The sequence below is a fragment of the Pleurodeles waltl genome, chromosome 6, assembly GCF_031143425.1.
Source record: "Pleurodeles waltl isolate 20211129_DDA chromosome 6, aPleWal1.hap1.20221129, whole genome shotgun sequence".
NCBI classification, from domain to species: Eukaryota; Metazoa; Chordata; class Amphibia; order Caudata; family Salamandridae; genus Pleurodeles; species Pleurodeles waltl.
This window is the reverse complement of record NC_090445.1, coordinates 1436818291-1436844378: the sequence shown is the minus strand read 5'-3', so window position 1 is coordinate 1436844378 and position 26088 is coordinate 1436818291. Positions and strand designations below refer to the sequence as shown.

The following is a 26088-nucleotide window of genomic DNA, read 5'->3' as shown; positions in this document are numbered from 1 at the left end:
AAGCAATAGAACTTTCTAGTACTCACAATAACAAGCACTGGGAACATGTGTTAACCTTTAGCATGGCAATGTTTATTTTGTTGCTGAACGTTTTTTGTATGAAGTCACGTGACACACAATTGGCCCGAAAGCAGAGTTGGTGGTCCCGTGTCCAAGTATAAGCAGCGTTGTCAACAATAAATATTTTTCAATGTGTAAGCATTCCTTGCACCTGTCGATCCTCTTACTAAAGAGGACTACTTAATGTGTGTAGGTGCCCTCTGTACAGGAGTGCTCGTCCATCAGTGACAGTCACATACGTCAATAGCTGTAGTGTGCTGACTTTGTGTCCCACGCTGCATACTGTGATGGACAAAAGCAAAATGTAAATTACACTAAATTAGAACAATGGAGGGAGGACTGACTGAAAGTCCCTGCGTGTAAATAAGTAGATATATTTATATTAAAAACGAAAGGGCTTCCCTATTGCAGACCTAAAATACCGGGGAGTTTAAATGGCACTGTTGAAAATAGTGGCAGTCCTGCCACTCTAACTTAGGTCAGCTGAGCCACCATTTCCGGTAGCATAATATTTTTCACCTCTGAATCGAATACTGCAATGTGTGAACCTTCTATGTTCTACAAAATTAGCCCAACTGAGTAGGGTAACAGGAACAAATTACATTATTGCTACTATCGCTTTTTTTGTTCTTGTGCTGTTATTATCATTATTATTATTATTACTATTATTAATATTATCATAATTATTGTGGTTATTATTGTAATTATTAGTGTTATTCTTATTGTTAGTTTTGTTGTTGTTATCATTATTATTATTATAAGTGTTGCTATTATTGTAATATTATTATTATTAATATTATTATTTGTTGTTGCTATTGCTATTATTGTTATTATTACGATTATTATTATTATTATTGCTACTGGTAATAACAATAATAACAATAATAATGCCAATAATCATGTTAATAATCATTGACTATTTTGATGATGTGATTATTATTATGACAGTGATTATTATTATTTTTATTATTAATATTATTATTTGTATTTACTCTCACGCATAAAGGCTTACTCAAGAGCATTTCTACCAGAGGTCTCTCCTTCTGAGCAGCTGAAATGCCAACTAGCAGCTACTATTATTAACGAACTGTTATTTTAGTTGCCACTAACTTCCAGTCTCGATTATAACTTTCCTATGTGACAAAAAACATAAATTAAGTATTTGGTAAGCTGCAGAATTGACTAGTATACTGGTCAATGCGTTACAGGGTGAATTCGTTGTTAGTAAGAGGAAAGTCACAGCCTGGACTAATATCTGAGTAATAAGTCACATTTGGGGATATGTTCCAATCCGAACTATTATGTAAGACGCCGAAAATCACACTCGTGTTTACTATTTTAATTTACAGAGTGATGCAGTCTTCACTAGTATTGAAATGACTAGTGATTTCCAGTCTGACTTTTCTGTGACAAGCAAATAACCTTAGTTAAGTGGATACTGCCATTTGCTGCTTGTGCTTACGGCCGTCAATACCACTGGGCTACAATTGGCGAGTCAAGCTACTCTTTTTGGGCACCTGCCTCTCCTGCCATAGTGAAGCTGAGCAGTCAATGTTTTTCTCTAAGTGGTGTTAGGTAGAGACTCAAACAGTATGACACAAAAATACACTAAATAAACGGAATGTGCATCCACAGCCATAACCTGAAAAGTTATTATATGTGATTTCATACAAAAATTATTTCATGGAATACCATTATTGAGAAACTATTTCGCCTAAACTGTTTAATGGAAATTTGCAGGCAGAATTGTATTTGCCATTTCAGAGAAACTTATTCGTAGAATGGGCTTCTTTTTTTTTTTTTACAAATTTGATATTCCATGCTTATTTCTAAGGTTTTGATGAAGTGATTTCAAGTTTTACATTCAGAATTTCAGGTATTTAAATCAATGCTTTATTTGAGAGTATATTACTTCAGGTTTATATCTGTCACAATGTCAATTACTGCAGATGCTTTTCATTTGGTGAACCTTCACCACCACTTATCACCATCTATCCCGATCCCCCCCACACCCTCTGAACACCATCCATGCATGTCTACCCCATAAAAATCCCTCAAGAGACCTAAACTCCCCTCATCCCTGACCCATAAACTCCACCCATCCTGGAACCCTAAAGAAACCCTCACTAGGCCTAAACGACAGTGATCCCTGAACCTTGTACCCATCCCTGAATCCTAAAGGCCCCTACTACTTACAAACTCTACCGATCCCTAAATGCGTAAAACTCCTCATCACAATAAACTCTACCCACTTCTGAACCCTAAAACTATTTCTGCCTATAAACTGCACACATCCTTAAACCCTAACACATCTAAAATCCTCCCATTTCTAAACCCTGAAAGATTCTCACCACCCCTAAATTTCACTAATTCGTAGACCCTAAAAACCGTCACTGCTGCTAAACACCACCCATTTATGAACCTTCACCTATCCCTGGACCCTAAAAAAGCCCCTTTCTACCTTTGAGTTCCACCTACCCCTCACTCCTAAATGCCCCACATGATCCATGAAACCAAACACCCTTCACTACCCTTAAACTCCAACCAAGTTTAATGTAATTCTGGATTATTTGATTAAAGTATCTTTCCATTAAAATGGTTTCTTTAATTTTAGATGTGTTTTATTTCCTTAAAATTGTATTTCCCTAAAATTGATTATCCATGCTTTGGTTTTCCTCCAATGTGCTTTCTTAGCTTTCTTTTTCCATTGATTCCCATACATCTCCCTTTTACAGGTAAGTACGAAACCCCGTTCTGGATTACCATTGTTAATTATACCAGTATGTTTGAGTCTGTGCTAGTAATTTAAGGCCATATTTATTGAAGAGTTGTGTTGCTCCTGCGCCATGCAACTGAGCACAACAGTGGCACAACTGTTAAGTTAGATTTAACAAGCCATGCAAGGCCACCTGGTTGACCTGATAATTCTAGAGTAACGCAAAGCAGTGCAAATCTCTCCCTTGCGTTACTCTCCCCTGGGAAGGCGTTTCATGGGTTGAGCGTGGGCATTCTCACGCATCCACCCACAGATTTTGGTGCATTCCCATATTTATAATTACTGGTAGACCTGGGAAAATGCTACGCCTCCCCAGATGAGGTGTAACGAGGAGAAATAGCTTTATTTCTCCTTGTTACTTCCTTTTTCTATGCATTCTGCAGCGTACATAGAAAGAGGAAAATGCCTCAGATGATTTTTTTGTGCAGAAAAACAAACCTGCTTAGGCACCCTTGCACCATGATACAAGGGCGCCTGTTTTGGCACTAAGCAGCACCGTGTTAGCCAGCTCAGAGAAAAGACAGGAATACACTGTATTATGTTAAATACGACACAGTCTTTCCCTGTTCCTGTCATGCAGTGCACTGCATGATTTGTTCATAAATATGCCCCTATGTGGCCAGTAATCTAAAATCTGAATTTCTATTTCAACCAATTGAGTGCCAGCAAGTTAGCTTGGACCATATTTTAGTGACAAGAAAGAGCCCCTTTAAATTCCCGCAAAATGCAATCATTACCAAACTGGCTGCAGGAGGACAGTGAAGTAGGATAGTTACACAGAGGCCTGTAATGGCCTGTGCATTGTAGGAAACTAGGTCCTTTGGATATGTGCATAAAGCTTTTTTTTAAATTATGCCTGTCTCCTCTGACGAGATGCATGCAAGCAGAAGTTTCCAGATGGTGTAATTTATCTGACAGTGGCGGTTAAAGTGCTCAACATTTGCACTTCACGAGGTTCTTTCACTTGGCTTAATTGTGCATATATACAAAGATATGCAAGTCTAGAACATAAACATATTTGCAATAGCATTTCATACAAAAGATATTTGTCAATGTCATGAACTTAGGGTGAGCAATGTTTCACAAACTTCACAGCGGTGGGGGTGAGGGTGAAGGCGACTGTCGGTAAATCAGAACTTGACTGCCCAAATTTGCTGACAGTGGCTATTGGGTTTTGAATCATAACCATCTCTCTAAGGGCACGGGAACATGAAGAGTCAGCAGTTCCAAGTCAGAAGCCTCATCTCTGCAGGAAGCTAGCTCATCCTGGAACTGAAGGGCACAGCAAAAACAGAGGAAAAAGCACTCGAAAATGGATTTCCACCTCCAGTTCCTGTGTCATTTGAGAGTGCAGATGGCAGAAGTGCAGCATGTGCTAAACTGCCACTGACCCTGTGAGTGTCCCACCAGCCATTTACTGAGGTGCTCTGAGGTGGACTGAGGACACAAACAGTAAAGGATTTGGGAGGATTTAGTCACTTACTGCATCCAATGCAGTTCATCAGAGACCACAGAACTTTCAAATATTCTACTGCTTCAACAAGGAGAACCAAATGTAACCGCTTGCCCTTCTTACCAACGGCATGTCAAGCCATCCAGTCTTGGAGAGAGCAGAACTGTTGTACTTTTCACAGAATATTGTTTGGAGGTGGCCTGCTTTTAAGATTATTGCACTACATTGCTTTTGTTCTTTGACTTCCACCCACTGTCAGAGTCCCATTTTCAATCCTACTATCCTCGGAGCTGCCATGTCTCCCCAAATGTGGTCCAGGCTGCCTTACTATTAACAGTAACCTCTATGCGGCCTTTATTTTTTTGGTTCTTGGACCAAAGTGTCACAGTGGGGACCTCAGGATCTCTCCTGTGGTTTGAACTGTACCTCATTTGCCCCAGGGGTCTTTCGGATTTTGTCAAGTGCAAGGGTCTAAAGCCCTACAAATTTTGCCTGGCCTTCCAGCTCTCAGGGCCCCACCGCTGTGCCCAGTCTCCCAGTACTATGTCTACTGCACACAGGGACCCACCCCTGAGCTTGGTCTCCAAGACACTGTCAAATGCACTCAAGACTCCAACCCTGTGCAAGCAGACTTAATTATTTGGGTAGGAGAGTACTGAAAGGTGGACCTGAGCCCACTTAGCCCCGCTTTGGAAATGCTTTTGCCTGCTGTAATATTTTTTCGATCACGTGCAGGGGATGTAGGGGTATTTCTTTATGGTCAGTGGTGGGAAGTGCTTCTAAGACACACATTGCACACAGTAAAAAATACAGGTATAATATATTGCCAGTATTACTCCCAGCTCTCTTCTGTATATTGTATCCGTGGTCCATACTCTACCTCCCTTGCTCCATAGTGTCTGGGCCCGGAGGAGCACACATTTCTCACATGTTTTTGAAGACTAGGGTGGGCAACACTGCACAACTCCATTGAGGGCATCAACCATCGTCCCTATTCTTAAATATGTATTGGCTGATTTCTACCTCACTAGAGTTAGACTAGTTCCCACCAGTTCAGATGAGCATCACAACTCGTATTTTCTCTTGTTTTATCCCCAGCACCCCAAATCCTGCTATAGTCACAATGCTGCCGTGTTGGGAAATTAGAAGAGGGTAGGCAGCCATATCGGACTACCTTTCAAAGGTCAACAGTACTGCATCAGACTCATTCACATGCCAGGCTCATTCTCAAAGGACAGCAGGGCTACAGCAGAGTGAGTCGCATGTCAAGCTCTCATGTGGCAATTGTCCACCTGTCAGGCTCCCCTTTATAAGGCCAGAGTTATCTAGCATCAAACTGCCTTTGCCACAGACACCGGCCTATAGAAAGTCTCCTAATTTTCCTACAGGTCAGTCCATATCTGCATACAAAGGGATGATGCCCTTCCACGAAGGTTACACTCTTGTTTCACTGCATTCTCTATAATTACCCCCTCCCCTAAAGTTCAATAGTCCCTCATTGTAATTTGACCCTTCATTTTGTGAGGTAATAGGAACCTGGAATTGCGGATGTCAGAAGCATTGGTAATACTTGGTCCTAGAATTACTAAGGGATTACAAGCTAGGCCTCTAATAACTCCATACAGCATGGGAAATGACATGTAGAAACCAGTATTACTGAACTGATTCCCTCATGTCTTTTCCAAATTCCAGATCATTTTCGGTCGAAGATCCATCTGCAATGGATATGGGGGGTAGAATTACCACCAAATTTGATTTCGGTTGTTAAATGGAAATATGGCCAACTCATAATGAAGGCCCTGAATGACACCTGCACTGACCCAACATGTCATAAACCAAAAAAGGGGTGCTTGTAATTGAATAGCAAGGTGTAGTCATGAAGTCAGAAACAATGAATTTCCTGTTATCTCACCTCATTTATCGTTCCACAAATACCCATTGCAAAGCTCTTGTTGCAACCACAACTCGCTCAAAATTATATTTTGTGAAATTGTTAAATGTCTTTGTGTTGGGCAGGAGATGTTGCTTTGACTTTCCTAATCTCTCTCTCTCTCTCTCTCTCTCTCTCTCTCTCTCTCTCTCTCTCTCTCTCTCTCTCTCTCTCTCACACACACACACCCCTCCCCCTAATGACATACCTATAATTATGAGGACCGGCCATTGACCGGAATGAAGTGTGTATTTACTATTCTAACTCCACACGAGCTTTAATAGTAGGGAAAGTTCTAAAGCGGACTGAGGCAATTATAACTGCACTCTTAGTTTTTTGATACACTTGGTCGAAACTAATTCAACTCACTGCAGTGACCAGTCCTCATAACGCACTGGTCCTCACAAGGATGGTGTTTGTCTTGAACTGACAGTGTTTACCCAAGCTATGAACCGGTCCTCACAGAGTGGGCTATTCATGCACACACTCTCTCTCTCTCTCTCTCTCACACACACACACACACACACTAACTAAAGCAAGGGCCTGACTCCTGAGATTTTCTCAGCGACACTCTTAAATACACGTTACCCTAACTAATGGTTGTATGTCACAATATCAAGGCCAATATTTTTGACCTTCTCTACAATATGGACTGTAAAGATATCAACATAAGCATAGAGAAGAAAGTATAGATTTACGATTCTAACTCCACATCAATATTGGTGGTGGCTATTGGGGAGTCAGTATAAGTGCAGGTTGACATTAACACTTCAATATTACAGCAGAAAAGCTGATAATTAGGGTTTCACTTAGAGAGCAAGCACACACATTTTAACGATTGTGCAAACTGCAACATCCCATAAAGGAACGGACTGGAACCCAAAACAGCCAAGAAACAAAAGTACATACTTGGCCCACATTGCTTTGAGAGGCAAGCATTGTTACCTAGCCTACCACTCTCCTGGGGGATTTATAAAAATAACAGTGCCAAACCACATATTTTAGTGTACACACTTTCAAATATATAAACTACAATGTCATAGGTTTTAGAGGCAGTTCTCCGGGGTAACAATAAGATATTTTAGTAAGTCAGGGTCTGTCACGGTACGCAAGCGCAAACTTTCTTGAAGTGTAAATTATTTTTTCCTCTTCCCCCCCGTTTTCCTACTGACTCTTTTTCCGTGTTTCCACTCTTCAATGATTTTCTCACATTTCCCTACTCATTGCCCCTTCTTTTTCTTATTTTCTATTCTATCCATCATTCTGGCTCTCTGCATGCTATATTCCAACCCCTTTGGAAACTGCCCATTTACCCATCTGTGTAAGCTTTTGGGTGCAACTACACATCCATGGGGCATATTTAACAAATATTCATGCAATGCAACACAGCGAGCCACCTTGCTGTTGTGCGTGGAAGAGATAGGGCAGATTCTCCATCTTTAACATTATTCGGAGCATTCCTGTTCTCTGCCTGCGCTAGCCCACGAACTGCTACCTAGCATCAGCACAGGCACCATGGTGCAAGGGTGCGTGTGAAGCAGGCAGGATTGTCTGTGCGGAAAGGAGCAACTTTCTGCACAAAACAATCCTCAGAGGCATTTTCTTCATTCTACGTGTGCTGCACAATTATGCACACTTAGAAAGAGGAAACAACAAGGAGAAATAAATATATTTCTCCTTGCTCGTTGCGCCTCTAGTGGGGAGTCATACATTTGTAGTGCATTCCCAGCTCTACCAGCATTGGTAAATCTGGGAATGTGTCAGAAGGCATGGGTGGATATGTGGGAACACCTGTGCTCCATCTGTAGAACGTCTCACTGCTGCAGAGTAATTAATTATATTGCTTCTTTAATTGCACTGAACCACTCTTGTAATCATACCACACTGAGTATGTGGGATTCTTTTTTTTTTTTTTAAAAGGGAAATTAATGGAATTACGCAATTAGTAAGAAATGTGGTGTGTCAGTATTTTGCATAAAATTTTCACAAGAAGCCATGCCTCGTGTTAAAAAGCCACGTGAGGTACGGGCAGGAGACTGATTCAAGCAGAAAAGGTCTCTTCAAAAGATATTTTCTGCTCAAAGCAGTCTCCAACAAGAAAAACAAGCATTTGCAAAGCTACAAGTTCTCACTTATGACAGCTATTGGCTTTGGCAATATTTTGTAGCCATGCTGTACGGCAGCACGAATGCTTTGCAGTGTGGTTAAAACTAATTTTAAAGAGCGCTGTGATTCATCCAGGGCTAATGCATTTTTTTATATTTAAAGTGCATTAGCACTGAATGTATTATAGTCCTTTTTAGGGTTGAGCGGGCAAGCGCTCCAGCCTGTAATCTCTCTGTGGGCTTGTAACCACACCCACTGCCGCCAGCCCATCAGTTTCATTGGTTTGTGGGCGTGCCTTTTAAAAATCGCTTCATTTTATTTGTGAAAGGCATCATACGTCATGTTATGTGTTTCCAGTGTTTAGCCCTCCTCGAGCGCACCAGCCAACTACTGAAAACATACAAGGCTCCATGTTTTCAGCATGGTTTCTGGACTACTTTTTCTTTTTATTTCCTACGCAGTGCGATCTTGCTGCACAGTTGCCGATAGGTTTGACTGCAAGCGAACTTCTGTTTCATTTTGTGTGCTCCTTCACACTTATGGTGTGGCGCTTTAAATCAACTCGCTTTAGTAAAACTGTATAACTTTTTATTTTCATTTTATATGACAATAAAAGTCCGGTTAGGACTTTACAACGCTAATAGCTCTAAGTCGAGCAAATGTGAGACCCATTGCATTGCAAATGCTTGTTTAATATTATTTTTAGCCATGCTACACAGCAGCCACTCTGCTATACAGCATGGCTACAAATCATTGCCAAAGTAAGTTGGCAATGCCTATGTTATACAGCATGAACAAAAGACAATGGCAGAACCCATATTCTCAAAAGCGAGACTTGTCGGCATTGCCAATGCTTCTTAGGTCTCAGCACAACACCGCTGAGCAAATCAGTTTATCTCCCCATGGGTGAAAAAGAAAAATATATTGGGCATTTGGCCAAAAATCCTATCATATAAAGAAAGCAACTGCATTCATGTCTTAGTGAAAATACATTTGGAAGTAGATGTCATCTGTTGTCACTATAAAAGGACATAACATCTGTTGCCACAATAAACATTAATTTCAAAGGAGGAAAAGGCTTCTTTGAAGTGTGTGCAGCATCATAGAGACAAGTTTAAGAAAAGTGGTGCTACATCCAATGCACCTTGTGCCAGAACGCCCTCTTTGCATACATTATGCATGGCGCACGCATAATGAGGTGGAAAGGGTTACAAAGTGGCGCAATGCATGCACCGCTTTGTAAATATGGTGCAGGGAAAATGCCGCTTAAGCGACCAAAAATTACGCTAAGGCGGCACTAAAGTGGCACAAGGGGCTCCTAAATCTGCCCCATAGATTCAAATGGCAAGAGTTTCAACAAGTACGACCGGGAAGGAGAAAAAAAAAAAACAGTGCCACAATCACAGCATGATCAGCAATCAGGCTGAAGCAATTAATACTTGGTCTATTCTCCAGTCGAAAGAATAGGAAGAAAAGCCACCATGAGCTGGCCAATTAGAAGGCAGCAAATAACAGTGACAACAAAGCCAACAAATGTTAAGCAATGGGTGGCCTTCAAGCCCCTTATGTATGCAATATCTTAAGCAATGAGAGCGCATACAGCGCATGAGCCGTTGCAGGTGAGGTATACAAATGATGTGAAATTGCATAATACAAAATTTCTTGAATGTTGCGTAACACAAGTTTTACAATTGAAATTTTGCATGGGCTTTGTAAGGACCTGCTTTAATCCACCTACTCTCTTGATCCCTCTTTTCCCACTCTTAAGCCCTCTTTGCTAGCCTCAGGCTGTGATCTTATTGTAGCAATGCCTCTGGTGAAATTCAATGACGTAAGAGCTGCCTCCACCTTTTATTTCTGGAGAGGAGGAAGTGAGAAACCATCCCCTTTTTAATTACTTCAGGTACATTTTATTCAGCAATGAAGACCAAAAGGTTTTGTCGGTATCGCTGCCCTAGCACAATCAGGAATTTATTACTGGAATACATGTGTATATTTATTTGAAAAATGTTCTACTTTTTTGAGTGACAATAGTGTGACACTTCAAGCGCAATATCAGATAATGACCCGGAAGCACATTGCACAATTGGTCATTTCCTACCTTTTTGAAGAGGTCTTCTTCTGGCTCCATTTATAGTACCCCACTCCACCGATGATAATAATGGCTAAGAGAATGAGGGACGCCAGCACTGCGACCACTGTGAGCGCTGCACTTCCTATCAGAAGAGAGGCGAGGGAGCAAAAAAGGTGACAAATAGGCCTGCATGGATAATGAATACACCATTTAAGTACATTGCATCACTGAGTTCAGTGCCCTACATCCCTCCTTCTTCTTCCAAAATCAGGCTACAAATTTGTAGGACTAACGTCGGACTAGTGGATGTCACTATTTCTCTCACAGAAGTTGGAGTCTTGATCCGCATGTCTGCCTCAGAGTCCTGTCACCAGAACCATAGCACATGCTGAGATTGCCTTGGTCAGTTTAATGTAGCTACTGTGTTGTCAACCCTGAGGCATTTTCACAAAATTAATAAATCAGTGTACATTCTGCAGTAAATAGCTGGTATACATGTTTTACAGAATTTGCTGTTTATTTAACTCCAAAACTAAGTCCTTAAAATTATTTATATCACTCAAAATTCACATCACAAGTGGAGTGCATCTCCGCAACGCTAATTTTAAAGTAAGGCTAGCCCATCACTGAGGGTGCTGATCTCAGCCCAACATCACTTGCTATCATCATAACAAGGTCTTTCTTACTCAGATGCTGCCATCTTAGGTCGTCTTAAAAATACAACAATGTCATTGTTTACCAACTGGCCACATAAAGTGTCTCGTCAAGCGTCACTTAACTAACTCTGGATATCGTTCAAACTCCTTGTCAACAAAAACTGATTGGTTGGTCAGGCCTCGTCCCTGCAGAAAACCTGGGGGAGAAGTTTCGTTTTCTAAGTTTAACCAGTTCATACTAAAATCAAGGCATTTTATAGATTGCATTGGAAAAATTCTATTGGTTAAATAAAAGGGCCAGGTGAAACCAATAACCACATACAGATACCAATAACCATTTCCAAAACACAACTGGAATCAACAGGACTTTTCCACACAGCAGTTCCTCAGAACTACAAGAAACCTTGGAGCCTATTTGCTTATATTTCAAGCAATACAGGCCAGCAAGCAAATATACTACGCTGTGTTGCATGAATGGGAGACAGCAGAAATGCTCCATATCAACTAAGAAACTAGAAAAGGCTAATTTCTGCTGTCTCCTAATGCAGGCGCACATACAAAACCATAGAAATTCACCAGTTATATTTAGTGTTACCTCAAGTAACTATAACTCGTTCCCTAAGGTAACTATAACTTGTGCCCTCGCCATGCACTGCTAATTACCCCACAAATTACGGCACTCATGACATCTTTGATAATATCATTGATAATATCATGTAATATTTGCTGTAAAATTTTGACAAAAAAATATGCATGATGGAGGCGCGAGTTTGCCACTTTTAAAATGTGAGCCTAGCTATAACATCTCTGTAAACTTTATTTTTTTAAGTGAATTTCTATATTTAAAAAAATATATATTTCCTAACTAAAATGTCCCTGTAGCCTTTGTTTTTTTCATAAATTATATGCTTTAAAACTTAAAGAACCTTATACTGGAGGGAGGGGTGGATCTACTGTTGAACGTTCTAATTTGTTGATTAATGATATTGAGATGCCTAATGTTTCACATGATGTGAGTAATTTGACTGATGTGAACACAGCCAGCAATGCCTGTGATCCTTTTGATCCCATACCTAGAGTTTTTTTGTGGCAGGTTTAGGATACATACAGACTTAACTTTTGAGACCAACTTTAAACGGCCAACAAGGCATATACCCCAACTACCTAGGGATAACATTGATTTGTTTTGCAAGCTGGTATCTCAAGATTTGTTAAGGTTATGTGACAAGGGATTAAAGATTCATAAGATGAGTAAACAACAATGGGAGGCCATGGTAGCGTTAAAGAAAGATCACAATTTGGTTATAAAACCTTCAGACAAAGAAGGGAACGTGTTTTTTTTTGGCAAGTGAAAATAACGTGAAAGAGGCATGGAGACAGTTATGTGACAGTTTATGTTGCATTCAAATTGATAAAGCATACTATATGGATTTGCAATTTACATATGTGGAACAATTGAAGGTATGGTACAATAACCAGTTGATTAATTGGGCTTAAGTGCAGATCCTTAGAAATGGTACAGCAGAAGTACCAACATTGTATCTGTTACCTAAAATTCATAAAGACAAGGTCAACGCCCTAGGATGACCTATAGTATTCTCAAAGGGAGGAGCAGGTGCTCTGGGGTCCCAATACGGAACATTGGATGACCTATAGTATTCTCAAAGGGAGGAGCAGGTGCTCTGGGGTCCCAATACGGAACATTGGACATACATGATGGCCATTTGGTTACATTATATTGATGACGTGTTTTGTATCTGGAAAAGTCATGAGGACGAACTTGAACAGTTTCCTTAATCATAATAATTTGAATCTATTGTTCACCAAGAACCACACAAAAACACTGTTGATTCCTTGACTTCAAACTATTAGTTAAAAATTGAATTCTAGTGACAAAACTCTTCAGAAAAGAGACAGTAGGAAACTCAATTTTACATGCGCGGAGGAGTCATCCGTCAGACTAAGAATGAGATGATGAAAAGGCTGACAGTGAGAGAGTACTCTAGTTAGGTATTGACAATGTCTAGTATTCATGCTGACGAAGTTAATAGGGAAGAGGGACTTTTTAGGCCTACAGTAAGTAAAACTGATACCTCCAAAGAATGCATCTGTTTTATCACTAGATACACCCAGAAATCTTAACAATAGAAACAGATTCTGTACAAAAGATGAGATATTATTTCACATGATCCTGTCCTAAAAGAAAGGGCAGTCACACACATGGCTGTTACATTTCAAAGGAATATATAGTTGAAAGACTTATTGGTTCATAGCTACTTATCACCTAAAGAAAGCAATTGGTTGAGGTAGGGGAAGGTTTTAGTTATTGTAGCTTTTGTAAAGCCTGCAAATATAGTGACAGTGTAGAAGTAATTACATTACTACAGACTTATGGGACATGGCACATAATAAAATTGCTAACAGTAAGACAGAATTTGTTGTCTATGGCGTTGCTTATCCCTGTGGGAAGTGGTACATCGGCTCAACCATTTTTCCAGGTAAAAAAACGTTCCTGGAACACTGACGAGCCATAATAACCATGGTCTGTGCTATAGCACTGCTAACCACTTTAATGCAAGTCATTAAGAAGACTGGACTAAAGCCAAATATTTGAGGGGTGACAGGATGGCATCTATAAAGAAAGTAGAATCAAGATTTATTTTGAAGGTGGGATGTGTAACACCAGAGACGATGAAAATGGGTGAAGAGCTTCATGCTCATCTTTAATAAGGAAAGTGGGAGAGGCTTCCTGATTTCTCATGTGTTCACGGAATTTGTTGTGTTATCATTGTCTGATGCATGCTGCAAATGAAATGATTTTTATAAGGAACAACATGTCTCTCTGATCTTTAGACTGATTTTTGCTCATTTGATATGTTGTTTTACAGAATGCAAAATGGGACATCTGAAGGGTGAGCTGACTTCTTTCGGGTAGGAAAATTATGACACATTCAGCCCCTCATCATGACTTTGGCGTCTATTTGGACTAGCGGCCGCCAAAAGACCGCCAGTGTTGGCTGTCTCACGACAGCCGCATTACGAGTCAGAGACCGAAGACCGTCAGATTACAGACACAAACATGACACCGACAAGCAGTAATATGGCAAGGCGGTCCTTGCATGGCGGTGCGAAATTGGCAGGGGAAGCACCAACATCCACCCCCTCCCAGACGACCACCTTGATGTGGGCTGCTGTGGGCCCAGACAGGTAGGTGGAGCGACTGAAAGGGGGAGTATGGCAGGTAGCAGGTGTGTGCGTGTATGTGTGCGAGCATGCGTGTGTGTCAGAATGGGTGTGCGTGTGTGTGTGAGTGTATGCGTACGTGGAGGGGGGAGTGTGTGAATGAATGCAGAGGGGGTGGGGTGTGTATGACTGCGGAGGGGGTGGGGGTGTGTATGAATGCAGAGGGGGATGTGTATGTGTATGAATGCAGAGGGGTGTGGGGATGTAGGAACGCAGAGGGGGATGTGTATGTGTATGAATGCGGAGGGGGTGGTGTGTGTATGAATGCGGAGGGGATGTGGATGAATGCAGAGGGGGTGTGTATGAATGCAGAGGGGGATGTGTATGTGTATGAATGCGAAGGGGGATGCGTATGTGTGAGAGCGAGTGGGGGTGCGTGTATGTCAGTGTGAGAGTGAATGGGGCGCATGTATGTCAGTGTGAGAGCGAGTGGGGGTGCGTTTATGTCAGTGTGAGTGGGGGTGTTTGTATATATGTGTGCAGTAGGGTGGGGGTGAGTGTCTGCAAGTGTGTGGATGGGTGGGGGGTGTTTGCAAGTGTGTGGATGGGTGGGGGGGGGTTTGCAAGTGTGTGGACAGGTGGGGGGTGTTTGCAAGTGTGTGGAAGGGTGGTGGTTTGCCGTCGACAGGAATGGGGTTACCGCAAGGGTTTTCATGGTGGGGTGACCTCTGCAAAAAGTCTGGTGGTTTGCTGCCTCCTAATACAGCCGGCAGTCTTAGGCCTCCCGTCGGCCGGGAGGAGCACAACGCTGGCTGCAGCGGTCCGACCGGACCAGTGGGACTGGCAGCGTTGTGGCAGTTTGGCTTCGGCCAAACTGCAAGACTCATAATGCGGCGGTCTTTACCTCCGGGTCCGCGGCAGGTAGACCACCACTGCGGGTGCAGCGTTCCTATGACTGCCACACTTGTAATGAGGCCCTGAATGTTGAAAACATTTTTTAATGTATCCTGCATTATGCTGCAGTTGGCTACTTATAGCTTGTCAAATGAAATAGAGGTCTCTGTACATGCCGATAATTTGAGATACATCAAGAATAATGGTGGCAGTGCGGACACTAAGTATCACTGATGTATATTGCAACAATTAAATGAATTGTAGCAATATTAGTAAATGAATACACTGTAGCAATGAAATGAATTGTAGCAACACAAAGAAATGAGCATGAGTGTTCTGTTAAAAAGTGTGTGGAAGAGCACTTGGTGAAGTATGTTTTAACTGTTTTCTATCTGACTTCATGGTGTTAATATATATAGCTGTTGGTAATGGCTATTAGGTCATGTGCCAAGAGCGAATAAGGTTGAAACGCATTATTTTGTTTGCCAAATAAACAATTGGCTAAAATCGCTGGCTTGAGTGGCTCGCTCCTGTTTTTTCCTGGTGGTATTGGAAGCGGAAAACCTCTAATGCTATGTTTATATCACTTTAAAAAAACAACCAAAGGTTACAGGGACGTTATAGTTAGGTTCTGAATTTCCTCGCACAAAACCATAGAAATTCAGCAGTTATAGTTTCAAGCAACTATAACTCATGCCCCATGGTAACTACAACTCACGGCCCGCCATGCAGTTTTTTCTTCAATAATTTGACTGTTAATGGTTAATTCATACTTTTAATAACGTTATAGAAGTTGTCATGAGTGCTGTAATTTCTGGGGTAATTTTTTGCCGCATTTTTCCTTTTCTTTTTCTTCACAATTCTTTTTGAGGGACTCGACTGAAGCTGAGTCCCAAGATGGCTGCCAGCACTTCCTGATTTGAAGTGTTGGCAGCCAATCAGAGCTGTGCATTTCCCTGCACGAGCTCATTCATTATTTGCAAATACACTGCAAAGGATCTGTGTCCCTAGATATACAAATTTATTTTCCCTTTAATATTTCAAAAACTACTGAACAGATTTACACCAATAGGTGAAAAAGTAATCTACATCCCGAAAGCTAGCTTTCTGCCAAATTTGGTGTAATTCCGTACAGTAGTTTGGGCTGTAGTCGTGTCTAAAGGTCCTATGGGAATTAACATGGGAAACACAACTTTTTTGACCACCCCCTTTTTCTCGGCCCTGCTTGATAGATCACCCCAAAACTTTTCATGCGCAATATGAATCACAGGCACACTTTTTGGGGAAAACTTTGTGAAGATTTGTCAAACGGTGCCAAAAATATAAATATATTGACCCCCTCAGAGCAGTGGTTATGGGAAGCACCATTGGAAAGAAGGAGCCCATATATTTCAGTACTTTACTGGCGGTAAGCTTGAATCCAGGTACCTGTATCAGCGTCGCTCATCTTCCAGGCGCAGTCCGGGGGCGCCCAGCCAGGGTCACAGTGGCACTGACGCTTGTGATTACACACCTGGGAAGAGAAAGGAGGAAGGTGAAAGGACAGTTGCTCAACTGGGAAGAGAGAGGTAAAAGGACAGCTGCACACCTGGGAGAGGAAGGGGGCAGGAAGAAGTAGGGGGTGTGGGGTAGTGGGATTAGATGTACCATTGTTGTTGAGTCAGGATGACCTGTGACTCTTACCCAACCCTATCTGCTTTCTAAAGGCAAACCTGATTTGTCGCTAACCTCTCCCAGGCTCTTCCCACCTCTCATATATTACCCTGACATGTAAAAGATCCTGCCTCAGCCCCCCCCCCCCCCCCCCGCTTTTCATAGTGTAACTTGATATACATCTCACTCTTCATCTTAACCCCTATCAGTCTTTCAGGGGTGAACGTGACAAGTGACTGACACTACCCCAGCACTTCTGGCCTTTCAGAGTCCACGGCCTGACCTGTCAGTGACCCTTCTCAAGCCCTACCGTCTTTCACAGGTGAGCCGACATGTTATTGTAGTCATCTATAGCTTCCATGTATCTTATGTCATCGCATTAACACTCTTTACAGTTCCACTCCTTGCCACGTTGTTTCAATTTTATCTCTGCAGTGAGCCCTTTCTATTTGCCACTTTAGAATAACACCCTGTGATGCGTTTTTACCTCAGTGGGGAGAGCTAGGAGACGAATAAAGGCGTCTCTTCAAACGTCAGTCGTGTATGTAGTGGCTTCAGTTATTATCCTAGCCATGCCTTTTAGAGGGAAGCCAGACAAGTGATTCACACTATGCCATCTCCCCCTGCCCCACAAACACAATCCAGACGTGGCTTAAACCGAACTCCCATCTTGCCACACTGAGTCGAACTTGACACGTGAGTGACTGACTGGCCCTAATAGCTTTCCAGAAACGAGTTTAAAACTTAAATGACCCCACCTCTCCCCTTCGACCTTTGAGAGAAGATCTAGGCATTTGACGGTCTCTGCCCCAACCCTATCGCCATTCTGAGGCACAGGTCTGATATCTGACTGACTTAAAGAAGGCCCACGAGCCTTTTAGGGCTGACGGTGCTTCGTCCGAAGCCCGTGCTCGTCAGTCTCTCTCTCTGCCAGCCAGGTAGACGCCAAATCCAAAATTCTATGACCTAAGTTAACCCTGTGCTAGACTAACAGCGATTCGTTCCACTATGCCCCACGCATCATATCTGAAAGAGTTTACATTACAGGACATTCCTGCGGCGGCATCCGGCTTAGTCAGCATTCTTCTCCGTTTCTGGCGCAGGATCATGAACAGAGGCCAAAGCCGCATGTCTTTTAAGTAAAAAATGTACATGATTCATGTTTCATACAGCTGTCCCTGCTGTAGTCTACTATAATGGAGAGCTCCTTATGCAGCCGGCGTATCCCTGAGGTACTGGCGGGCTGCAGAGGCGGCAAACGCCCCTGCGATGCTGTAGTGAACGGCGGTGTAAATGCATGTAAACAGGCATTTATATAGCGCTATATTGCCATTTATCACTGCCTCTTATTTTAATATTCTCCATAATGCTTTAAACCCATGGTCCTGCCCCTCCTAAAATAACCCATCACGCTGTGCAGCTACTGTACTCTACAAGGGAGTAGCCAGAAAATTAAAATTATCCCCCACCCCACTTTGGACCAAAACTCTTATCGCATCAAGCAAACACAGCACGTCATCAAGACCCTCATCGGAAGAACTGTCTTGCCTCTTTTATCCAAACAGCTATCCTTTCCTCCACCCAATGATATTCACCATTTCACATTTACCTTCTATTATCCATTCATTCTTTCATCCATATTTCAGTCTTTCACCATTCCATCCCTCCATTCATCCATATCCAAACCTATCCATCCATCTCCAAACCTATCTATTAAACCAATCCATTCATCCATCCTTTCACCCACCCATCCATCCTTTCGCTCACCCACCATCCACCTTTTCACTCCATCCATTCACCCTTTTACTCCATCTATCCTCCTTTTCACTCATTCATCCATTCTTTCACTCAGCCATCCATCCTTTCACTTATCCATACACCCTTACACCCATCTATCCTTTAATTCACCCTTCACCCATCAGCCATCCGCCCTTTCATCCAACCATCCAGCCATCATCCCTTTCACTCGTCCGCTCATTCTTTCCCTCATCCATCCTTGCATTCAAATTTTCACTCATCTGTGCATCCATCCTTTCACCTATCCATCCTTTCACTCATCCATCCATCTTTTCACTTACTCAATCACCCGTCTGCCCATCCATCCATCTATCTGCCCAGGGTTTCCTCTCATCCACCCATCTGCCCACCCTTTCCTCTCATCCATTCATCCTTTCACTCACATCCACGTTAATTGTGAGCCTTTATATGCACAGTTGCAGACAGAAGAGGCCCATCAAGAACCCCACCCCACTGTAGCTGCTGAAGTAGGGGGTTCATGACGCCCCTGGTGCTATTCCACAACTCCTCTTTTCACCTGTGATCTGGAGTGGTTGCAGACTAACGAGCTCATCAGCTGCTCAGTCTTGGCCAATACCAATTCGTAAATAAATAAACACACACACAAACAAATAAGTAAAGAGTCAAAAAGTTTTTCTTTGGAGCCCACCGCGGGCACTTCTGAATATCAGAGTTGGCCAATACCAATGCTGCCTAGCCCACCTCATGCCTCTTTCTTCTGCAGTGCTACACTTCCTTCATCATTACCTCACTCTTTCAGGTTTGTTTTCATCCCTGTTTTCTCCCTTTGCATTAGTTTCCTATCTTCTCTTCCCCCCACTTTTTCTTCCTCTCTCTTGCTCTGGATTAAAGCCTGGTGATGATAAAAACAAGCACTGGCAAAGTCAATAGGTCTCGCCTATGCAAGAGCTTTTGGCTTTGCCTGTACGTTTTAGCTATGTTGTACACCAGCGTGGCTGTTGTTCAGCATGGCTAAATGTTAGTGGTGTGGAGAAGAGTGAGGTGGAGTGTCACAGAGTGGAATGGAGTAGAGTGGAGTACCAAAAGGTGTCCTATATCGGAGTGCCATAGTGTGGAGTGGCATTGTGTAGATTGGAGTAGCAGAGAGAGTCGTGTATTGGAGTGGCATATTGTGGAGTCGCGTAGAGTGGCATACACTGGAGAGGCATAGAGTACAGTGGACTGGTGTAGACTGCACAGGGTTAGAGTGTTGCAGAGTATAGTGGCGTAGAGTGCAGTGGCATTGAGTTCAGCATCGTAGAGTGCAGTGGCACAGAGTGGAGTGGCGCAGAGTAGAGTAGAGTGCCGCAGAGTGCGGTGGCATAGAGTGCAGTGGCATGGAGTAGAGTAGAGTAGCTTATTGTGGTGCAGAGTTAAGTGGCATAGAGTTGAGTGAAGAAGAGGGCAGTGGCACAGAGTAGAGTGGCATAGAGTGCAGTGGTATAGAGCAGTGCAGAGTAGAGCAGCAAAAAGTGGTGCAGAGTATAGTATACTGCCATGCAATGCAGTGGTATAGGATGCAGTGGTGTAGAGTGGAGTGGCATAGAGTGCAGTGACGGAAAGTGCAGTTTTGTAGAGTAAGGTTCCAGAGTGCAGTGGAGTAGAGTGGCATAAAGAGCAGTTTCGTGGAGTACTGTGATGTGGAATAGAGTGCAGTGGCATTGAGTGCAGTGACAAAGTGCAGTTTTGGAGAGTACACTGTCATAGAGTGCAGTGGTTAAGAGTAGAGTGCCTTTGTTGTGCAGTGGCATAGAGTGCAGTGGCCTAGAATGGAGTGGTACAGGGTGGAACAGAGTGACATAGAGTGCAGTGGCATGGTGTAGATTGTTACAGAGTAGAGTGAAGTGGCTTAGAGTTGAGTGGTGCATGGCAGCATGCAGTTTAGTAGAGTGGCATAGAGTGTAATGGCATAGAGTAAAGTGGTGAGAGTGCAGTGGCATACAGTGCAGAGGTTCAGAGTAGATTAGAGTGGTGTACAGTGGATGGGCATAGAGTTGAGTGTTGAAGATTAAAGTGCATTGGCATAGAGTGCATTGGCGTAGAGTGCAGTGGCATAGAACACAGTGTTACAGAGTGTCTTTGAGTACAGCAGTGTAGAGTGGAGTTGTGCAGAGTCGATTGGTGTGGCCTAGACTGGAGTGCTGTTGAGTGCTGTGGCAAAAAGTGCAGTGGTGTAGAGTAGAGTGGAGAAGAGTGCATTGGCGTAGAGTGGTACAGGGTAGAACAGGAAGGTGTAGCATGAAGTAGTGTAGAGTGCCATGGCGTAGAGTGAAGTAGTGCAGAGTGGAGTGGCATGGGTAGTGCAGAGTTGAATGCAGTGGTGTGGAGTGGTGCAAAGTAGAGTGGAGAGGCACAGAGCGAAGTATTCATGGTGTGGTAGCACACTTCCATTACAGACAATACATTTTCAATGGAATTTACCATTACATTTGGAGACATACAGTTTTATTAATAAAACTATACAGTGCTCAGACGGAAATGTGTGGAAATTGCATCGCCTAGTTTAATGATTCATTTTGATCACATCAAAGTATTTGTTTCCAACACGCTTCAGAAATAACAAAAAATGTGCTTCATTTGTGTTTCATAATTCTGATATATTCTGAATTACTTACACAGTTCATTTATATGTTTTTGAGTGCTAGAAAAAAAACTCTTTCATAGCCGCACTATCCAGCAACATTGTCACATAAATCCTCTTTGAAGTCAGAGAAACAAAAGTAAACAAGCACCCTTGGAAAACAGCCATGGCAGTTGATCTTGATCTTTGAAAGCACATTAAATGTGACAAGATAAGAACAAGATTTACAGGCCTGTTTACAGAAAGGGAGCACTTGGAAGGATACTGTGAATAAGATTTTGGCAAGGGAAAGACCAAACTCAAGCTGGCCAGGGTAAAAAAAAAAAAACACAAAAGGGAAAGCAAAAAAGTTTGAGTTTCAACCCCCAAAGGCAAAGGCAAGCAACAGGCAGAATGCATTCTTGGGTCAACTTTCTGAATGTCCCCAAGATGTTTTAGTAACCCAGACAGCTCAGAGGCCTTTGTTTGAAGATGGGTGGGAAGAAAGGGAAGGAGAAGAGGATTTGTGCTCTTTGTTGATGTACATATCACAGGAGGCACCAAAGGGACATATGATGATACTGAGGGAGCTGGCATTACTGTAAAATAGGAGAGCACCCAAGTCTGGGCCCTATGATAAACCGACTACCATGGACATGGGTGAAGAGTCTGCAGGGCACCAAGGAACATGTCTAGCAGTTGGCTAGTTTGAATGTGAACAGCTCTAGTGCCATGTCACTACTCGTCATGGTTGTTATCACCCCTATTTGAAAATAGCCAGGAACTTGAACAAGTAACTTGAATCCATTACTTCCTCCACCACCAAAGCCTCCAGGTTCAACTACTAAATATTATAGATTGTGGGCCTGATTACAATCTTGGCGGACGGTGTTAATCTGTCAAAACGTCCGCCATATTACGATTCCATTATAACCTATGGAAATCGTAATACGACGGACTGAATATCTGTCACGTTTGTGATGGAGTAGTCCATCTGCCAAGTTCGTAATCCGGCCCTCTGTTCATAACACAACTTCCTACTTAGCCATTGTAGATGACAGGAATGAGTAAACTAGGTTACTACATATGCATTTTGGTGAGAATGCTGCAATGCTTTTACCTTACAACTCCAGAGTGCCCACAGAGTTGTTTTTAAGGTATCCACATGACTTACTTTCCTTTCTTCTAGATTTATACTCATATGAACCAGATATGAGATCTGTGGTAAGGGTGAGAAATGCACGATCATGCCTCATTTGCTCAGGTGAGGATATGCGGGGGAATCAGACATGTAATTGAAAATATCTTTCATAGGTACTTTATGAATATCGCCATTTCTCCAACCGTATGCCAGCTGAGAATCTTCCCATAGTGATATGGTAGAGAGGTGTGTTTATTTTAGTAAGTGAAGTTATCCAGTGCAAACCTACCTACCACGTAAGGGGATGGAGATAAAAAGCAAGAAAAACACAAACATGTGGGGAGGTTGTATGCCAATACATTTGCAAGATTTGTGAATTCTTTGTTTTACCCAAACCTTGAGATTTGTGATCAGTTTAAATGGCAATAATTCTGTGCAATGTGTAGTTGCACGCCACCCGTCCCACTAGCATCAATTTCCTCGTGAACTAGGCCTTTAAGCTTCATTGGGTCGACATATTAAGGTTTGTACTTACCCCACGGTTGTTGCACTTTGCTGAGCAGTTCATTGCACCATATACGGAGAGGCTCTGGCACCGACCCTCGTAGCACACCTGTAGAGAGAAGGGATGGCGTTCACAGCAGGCGGCACTAATGAGGGTAGTGATCTTTAGATGTTGCGTGTGGCCAGGGGTCATATGGACACCCTGTATCCCCGGTGACTAAAGCACCTTACCATGTCCTTATTGCACTTGGTTCCGGTGGGCACCAGTCCAGGGTCCTCAGGACCCGCAGTTTCTCCATCAGGCAGCTCGGCCACCTTACACTCTGTCCCGCTTCCCAGCCTGATCCAGTATTTCTGGCGAGTGGTGGGCAGGTCTTCCCCATTCATGCAGTGAAGCTGGCCACACATTACATCTCTGTATGGAAAGGAAAGCAGGCCTTGTGAAAAGGGAACTCCACAGACGTCACTGGTGTGTATCCTATGTCCTGCATGTCAGCTGTGACCTACAGCTGGGACCTCAGCAGGGACTCGTGGGCCAGGTACTAGTTTTGGAGATTATGCCCGCCAAATTCGATATTTACAACATGTTCTACCCTTTAAATAAAATAATTATCAGTAATGGGACATTGGCGGTCAATAGCCTCGTCCCAGCCCAATGCCACCCCATGAGACTCCCTGCCAGGTTGTTTCCAAATACGAAAAAGACATTCTTACTTCCCCATACATTTAAAAAAAAAAGCTTGTTACAGGGTGATGTGTTCTTTGTTATCTGCATGGTCAGTTTAATATAACTCTGGCAACCAGGCACATCTATGTGCTCCCCAATCTATCTGTGGGTCAGAGAGGCTCTTTTGTGCATTGTACAATTCTGCTGGCTACTGTAACCATGTGTATTCACTCTGAGGGTTCAGATGAGCTGTGTTAACTTTACTCGTAGTTTCCTTTATCATGTTATCATTTGGCATTCATCTTCATCATGTTCATATTGTTTTCTTTATTGTAATGTACATGTGGCACTAGGTTGCACAAGCACTGTTAGAGATTGACAAAGTTTGTATCAAGAAGGAATAAGAGTTCACACCAGGGGCGGCTGCTGTCGGGGCAAAGTGGTAGGCGGAGGGCACATAACAAAGACAACAGAAATTGAAGAAAAAAACCGTACCTGATGCCGCTGCATCACCGCTGCTGTGCAGGTCTTCTGGCTCCACTCAATGCAGGCACAGGCTCCAAGCCTGCCGTGCAGCCAATCCTAATGCTGCTCTCATGCTGCTGGCAGCATGCAAGCAGCTTTAGGATTGGCTTGAGTGCCCTGGCTTTGTGCTCCCAGGCAAACTGGGAGCCTGTGCCTGCTGTCTCCAACCTGGCAACACAGCTTGGGTTGGAGAGACTCCAGTGCGCATGTTGGTTGGACCATCCTGAAACGGCCAGCCAAACACACATGTACACTGAGGGAAGTGGAAACCACTCCCCCTCCCTGCCTGTCAACCCCATGGCCTCCCCACTTGAAAGATGAAATGATAATAAACATGGTTTATTATCATTTTATTTTTCAAGTTCTGTCTCTGCTGATGCTGGCGGGGGGTGACACTTATCTGTCATAGCGGAGGAGCCACCGCTAGTTCACACTATTGGTTTTATGGTTGCATATCCAGTCGGCAAACTGTTGTGAATTCCAAGAAGGGCTTGGTCAGATCCAGCCAGACTTAGCCAGTGCCTGTCATATGACTGACCCTCCTCCATCCTGCCTGACACAAGTGTGACATGTGAGACACTCTGCTGTTACAATCCCATTGAAGACACAAGCCTGACACAAGTGTCCCTCTACCCTATTGGCCATGCCCTCCTCAGTCACCAATGTACCACAAGACCTGTAAAAGCACAAGGGCTTGTGTTTCCACAATTTGGGGTAAGTAAGCAGTCCAGGGAGTGACATCTAGTGGTGGGGCCAAATTACTGCAGAAGGCCAGAGAAACAGTTATTTGTCAATGCATGGGGTGTGCTTCAGGATGCAAAAATTCTATCTTCTATGATTATTCTCATACTATTCTTAAAAAGCATTGAATGTAATTCATCAAATATTTACCTCCGACTACAAGCCCTGTACCCATTCTCGGTCTTGCCACAGTTAAAGCCACGGGAGCCCTGGACATTGCTTTGGAAGCAGGCATCAGAGGCCACCTGGGCTCCTGTCGGATAAAAAGAAGAATTACTCAGTGGCTGGTATTGGCTGGCAGCAGTCTGTGGTGCATGATGTGAGTATAACAGTACCTGTGCCCCAAAGGCTCTGGCAACGCTGTGTAAGGGATGGGCATGCTCCATTGTAGCAGTAGCCAGTTCCAGCACGACAGGGCGTGCCATTTTCCTGGAAGGAGTCATCGGGACACTCTGCAGATCTACCATTGCAGTATTCTGGAAGGTCACAGTCACCACGACTGCGACGGCAGACATCTCCCACTGCTCGAATCTGCAAGCAAAAGTGGAAACTCCTTGAAACTCTTTTGCTCCTGAGATATGTAGGCACACAATGGATCATTGACACAAAATTTGAAACAAAAATATTGTGTGGAAAGAATATAAAAAATATCAAGGACCAAAATATCAACAATGTAAGTGAAAATAGGTAAGTATCGATTTACTATTCTTAACTCCACATCTTTGTACCTTGAAGATATATGTTCAGTGGCGGTTTTCCCATTTGGGCTCCGGGTCTACGCCCTCCTGCTTTTTACACCAAGAGTGAATAATAATCTTTCATTCACTCTTGGCATAAACAGAAAATCCTGTCTAGCAGCAGCCCTAGGCAACTCTGCTTGGGAGAAGGTCTGATGTCCTGCAGAGACGGATGAAGGCACCTGCACCAGCCACCAGAGATTATCCATGGCTGATGAAACCCCAAGCCCTGGCCTCTGATCCCTGGCATGCCTCAGGTCCACCCATCTATGATGAGTTGAAGCATCACAGATAAAGTTTACCACGGGCATTGCAGGCTTAAGCCCTGCGGTGCCTGTTGCAACATCTCACTCAGCTAATCATCCCACCCTTTCCCAACTCGTGACAGAGGGTGGATGAGCACAGATTGAAAACTCGAATCTGCGACTGCGCAGGTTTGAGGTTTTAGTTTCAAGTGACTGAAGCTGAAAGAAGCAGCAGGACTACAAACGAGACCTGCATAGACAGCAAGATAAGTTAAAAATGCTTTGAAATACTGTGTCTGTGAGAGTGTGTACATGTGAGCATGTCTGTGTGTCTATGTGATATGTGTGAGTAAAAGTGAGAGTCAGTGAAGAAGTGAGTCAAAGTG

The 26088-nt window shown here is 43.1% G+C and overlaps 1 protein-coding gene across 4 annotated transcripts in view; it reads right to left on the bottom strand.

Annotated features, from left to right (window-relative positions):
- ADAM8 (ADAM metallopeptidase domain 8) overlaps window positions 1-26088 on the bottom strand; it is a 230967-nt gene that overhangs the window by 40076 nt on the left and 164803 nt on the right. For all 4 annotated transcript variants that reach the window (XM_069240829.1, XM_069240830.1, XM_069240827.1 and 1 more), the window contains exons 14-19: window positions 25056-25251; window positions 24871-24973; window positions 23019-23202; window positions 22819-22896; window positions 16561-16645; window positions 10427-10541 (exon numbers count right to left, since the gene is read on the bottom strand). In XM_069240829.1, the coding sequence (XP_069096930.1) occupies window positions 10427-10541; window positions 16561-16645; window positions 22819-22896; window positions 23019-23202; window positions 24871-24973; window positions 25056-25251 (761 nt within the window). The remainder of the gene's footprint in view (window positions 1-10426; window positions 10542-16560; window positions 16646-22818; window positions 22897-23018; window positions 23203-24870; window positions 24974-25055; window positions 25252-26088) is intronic.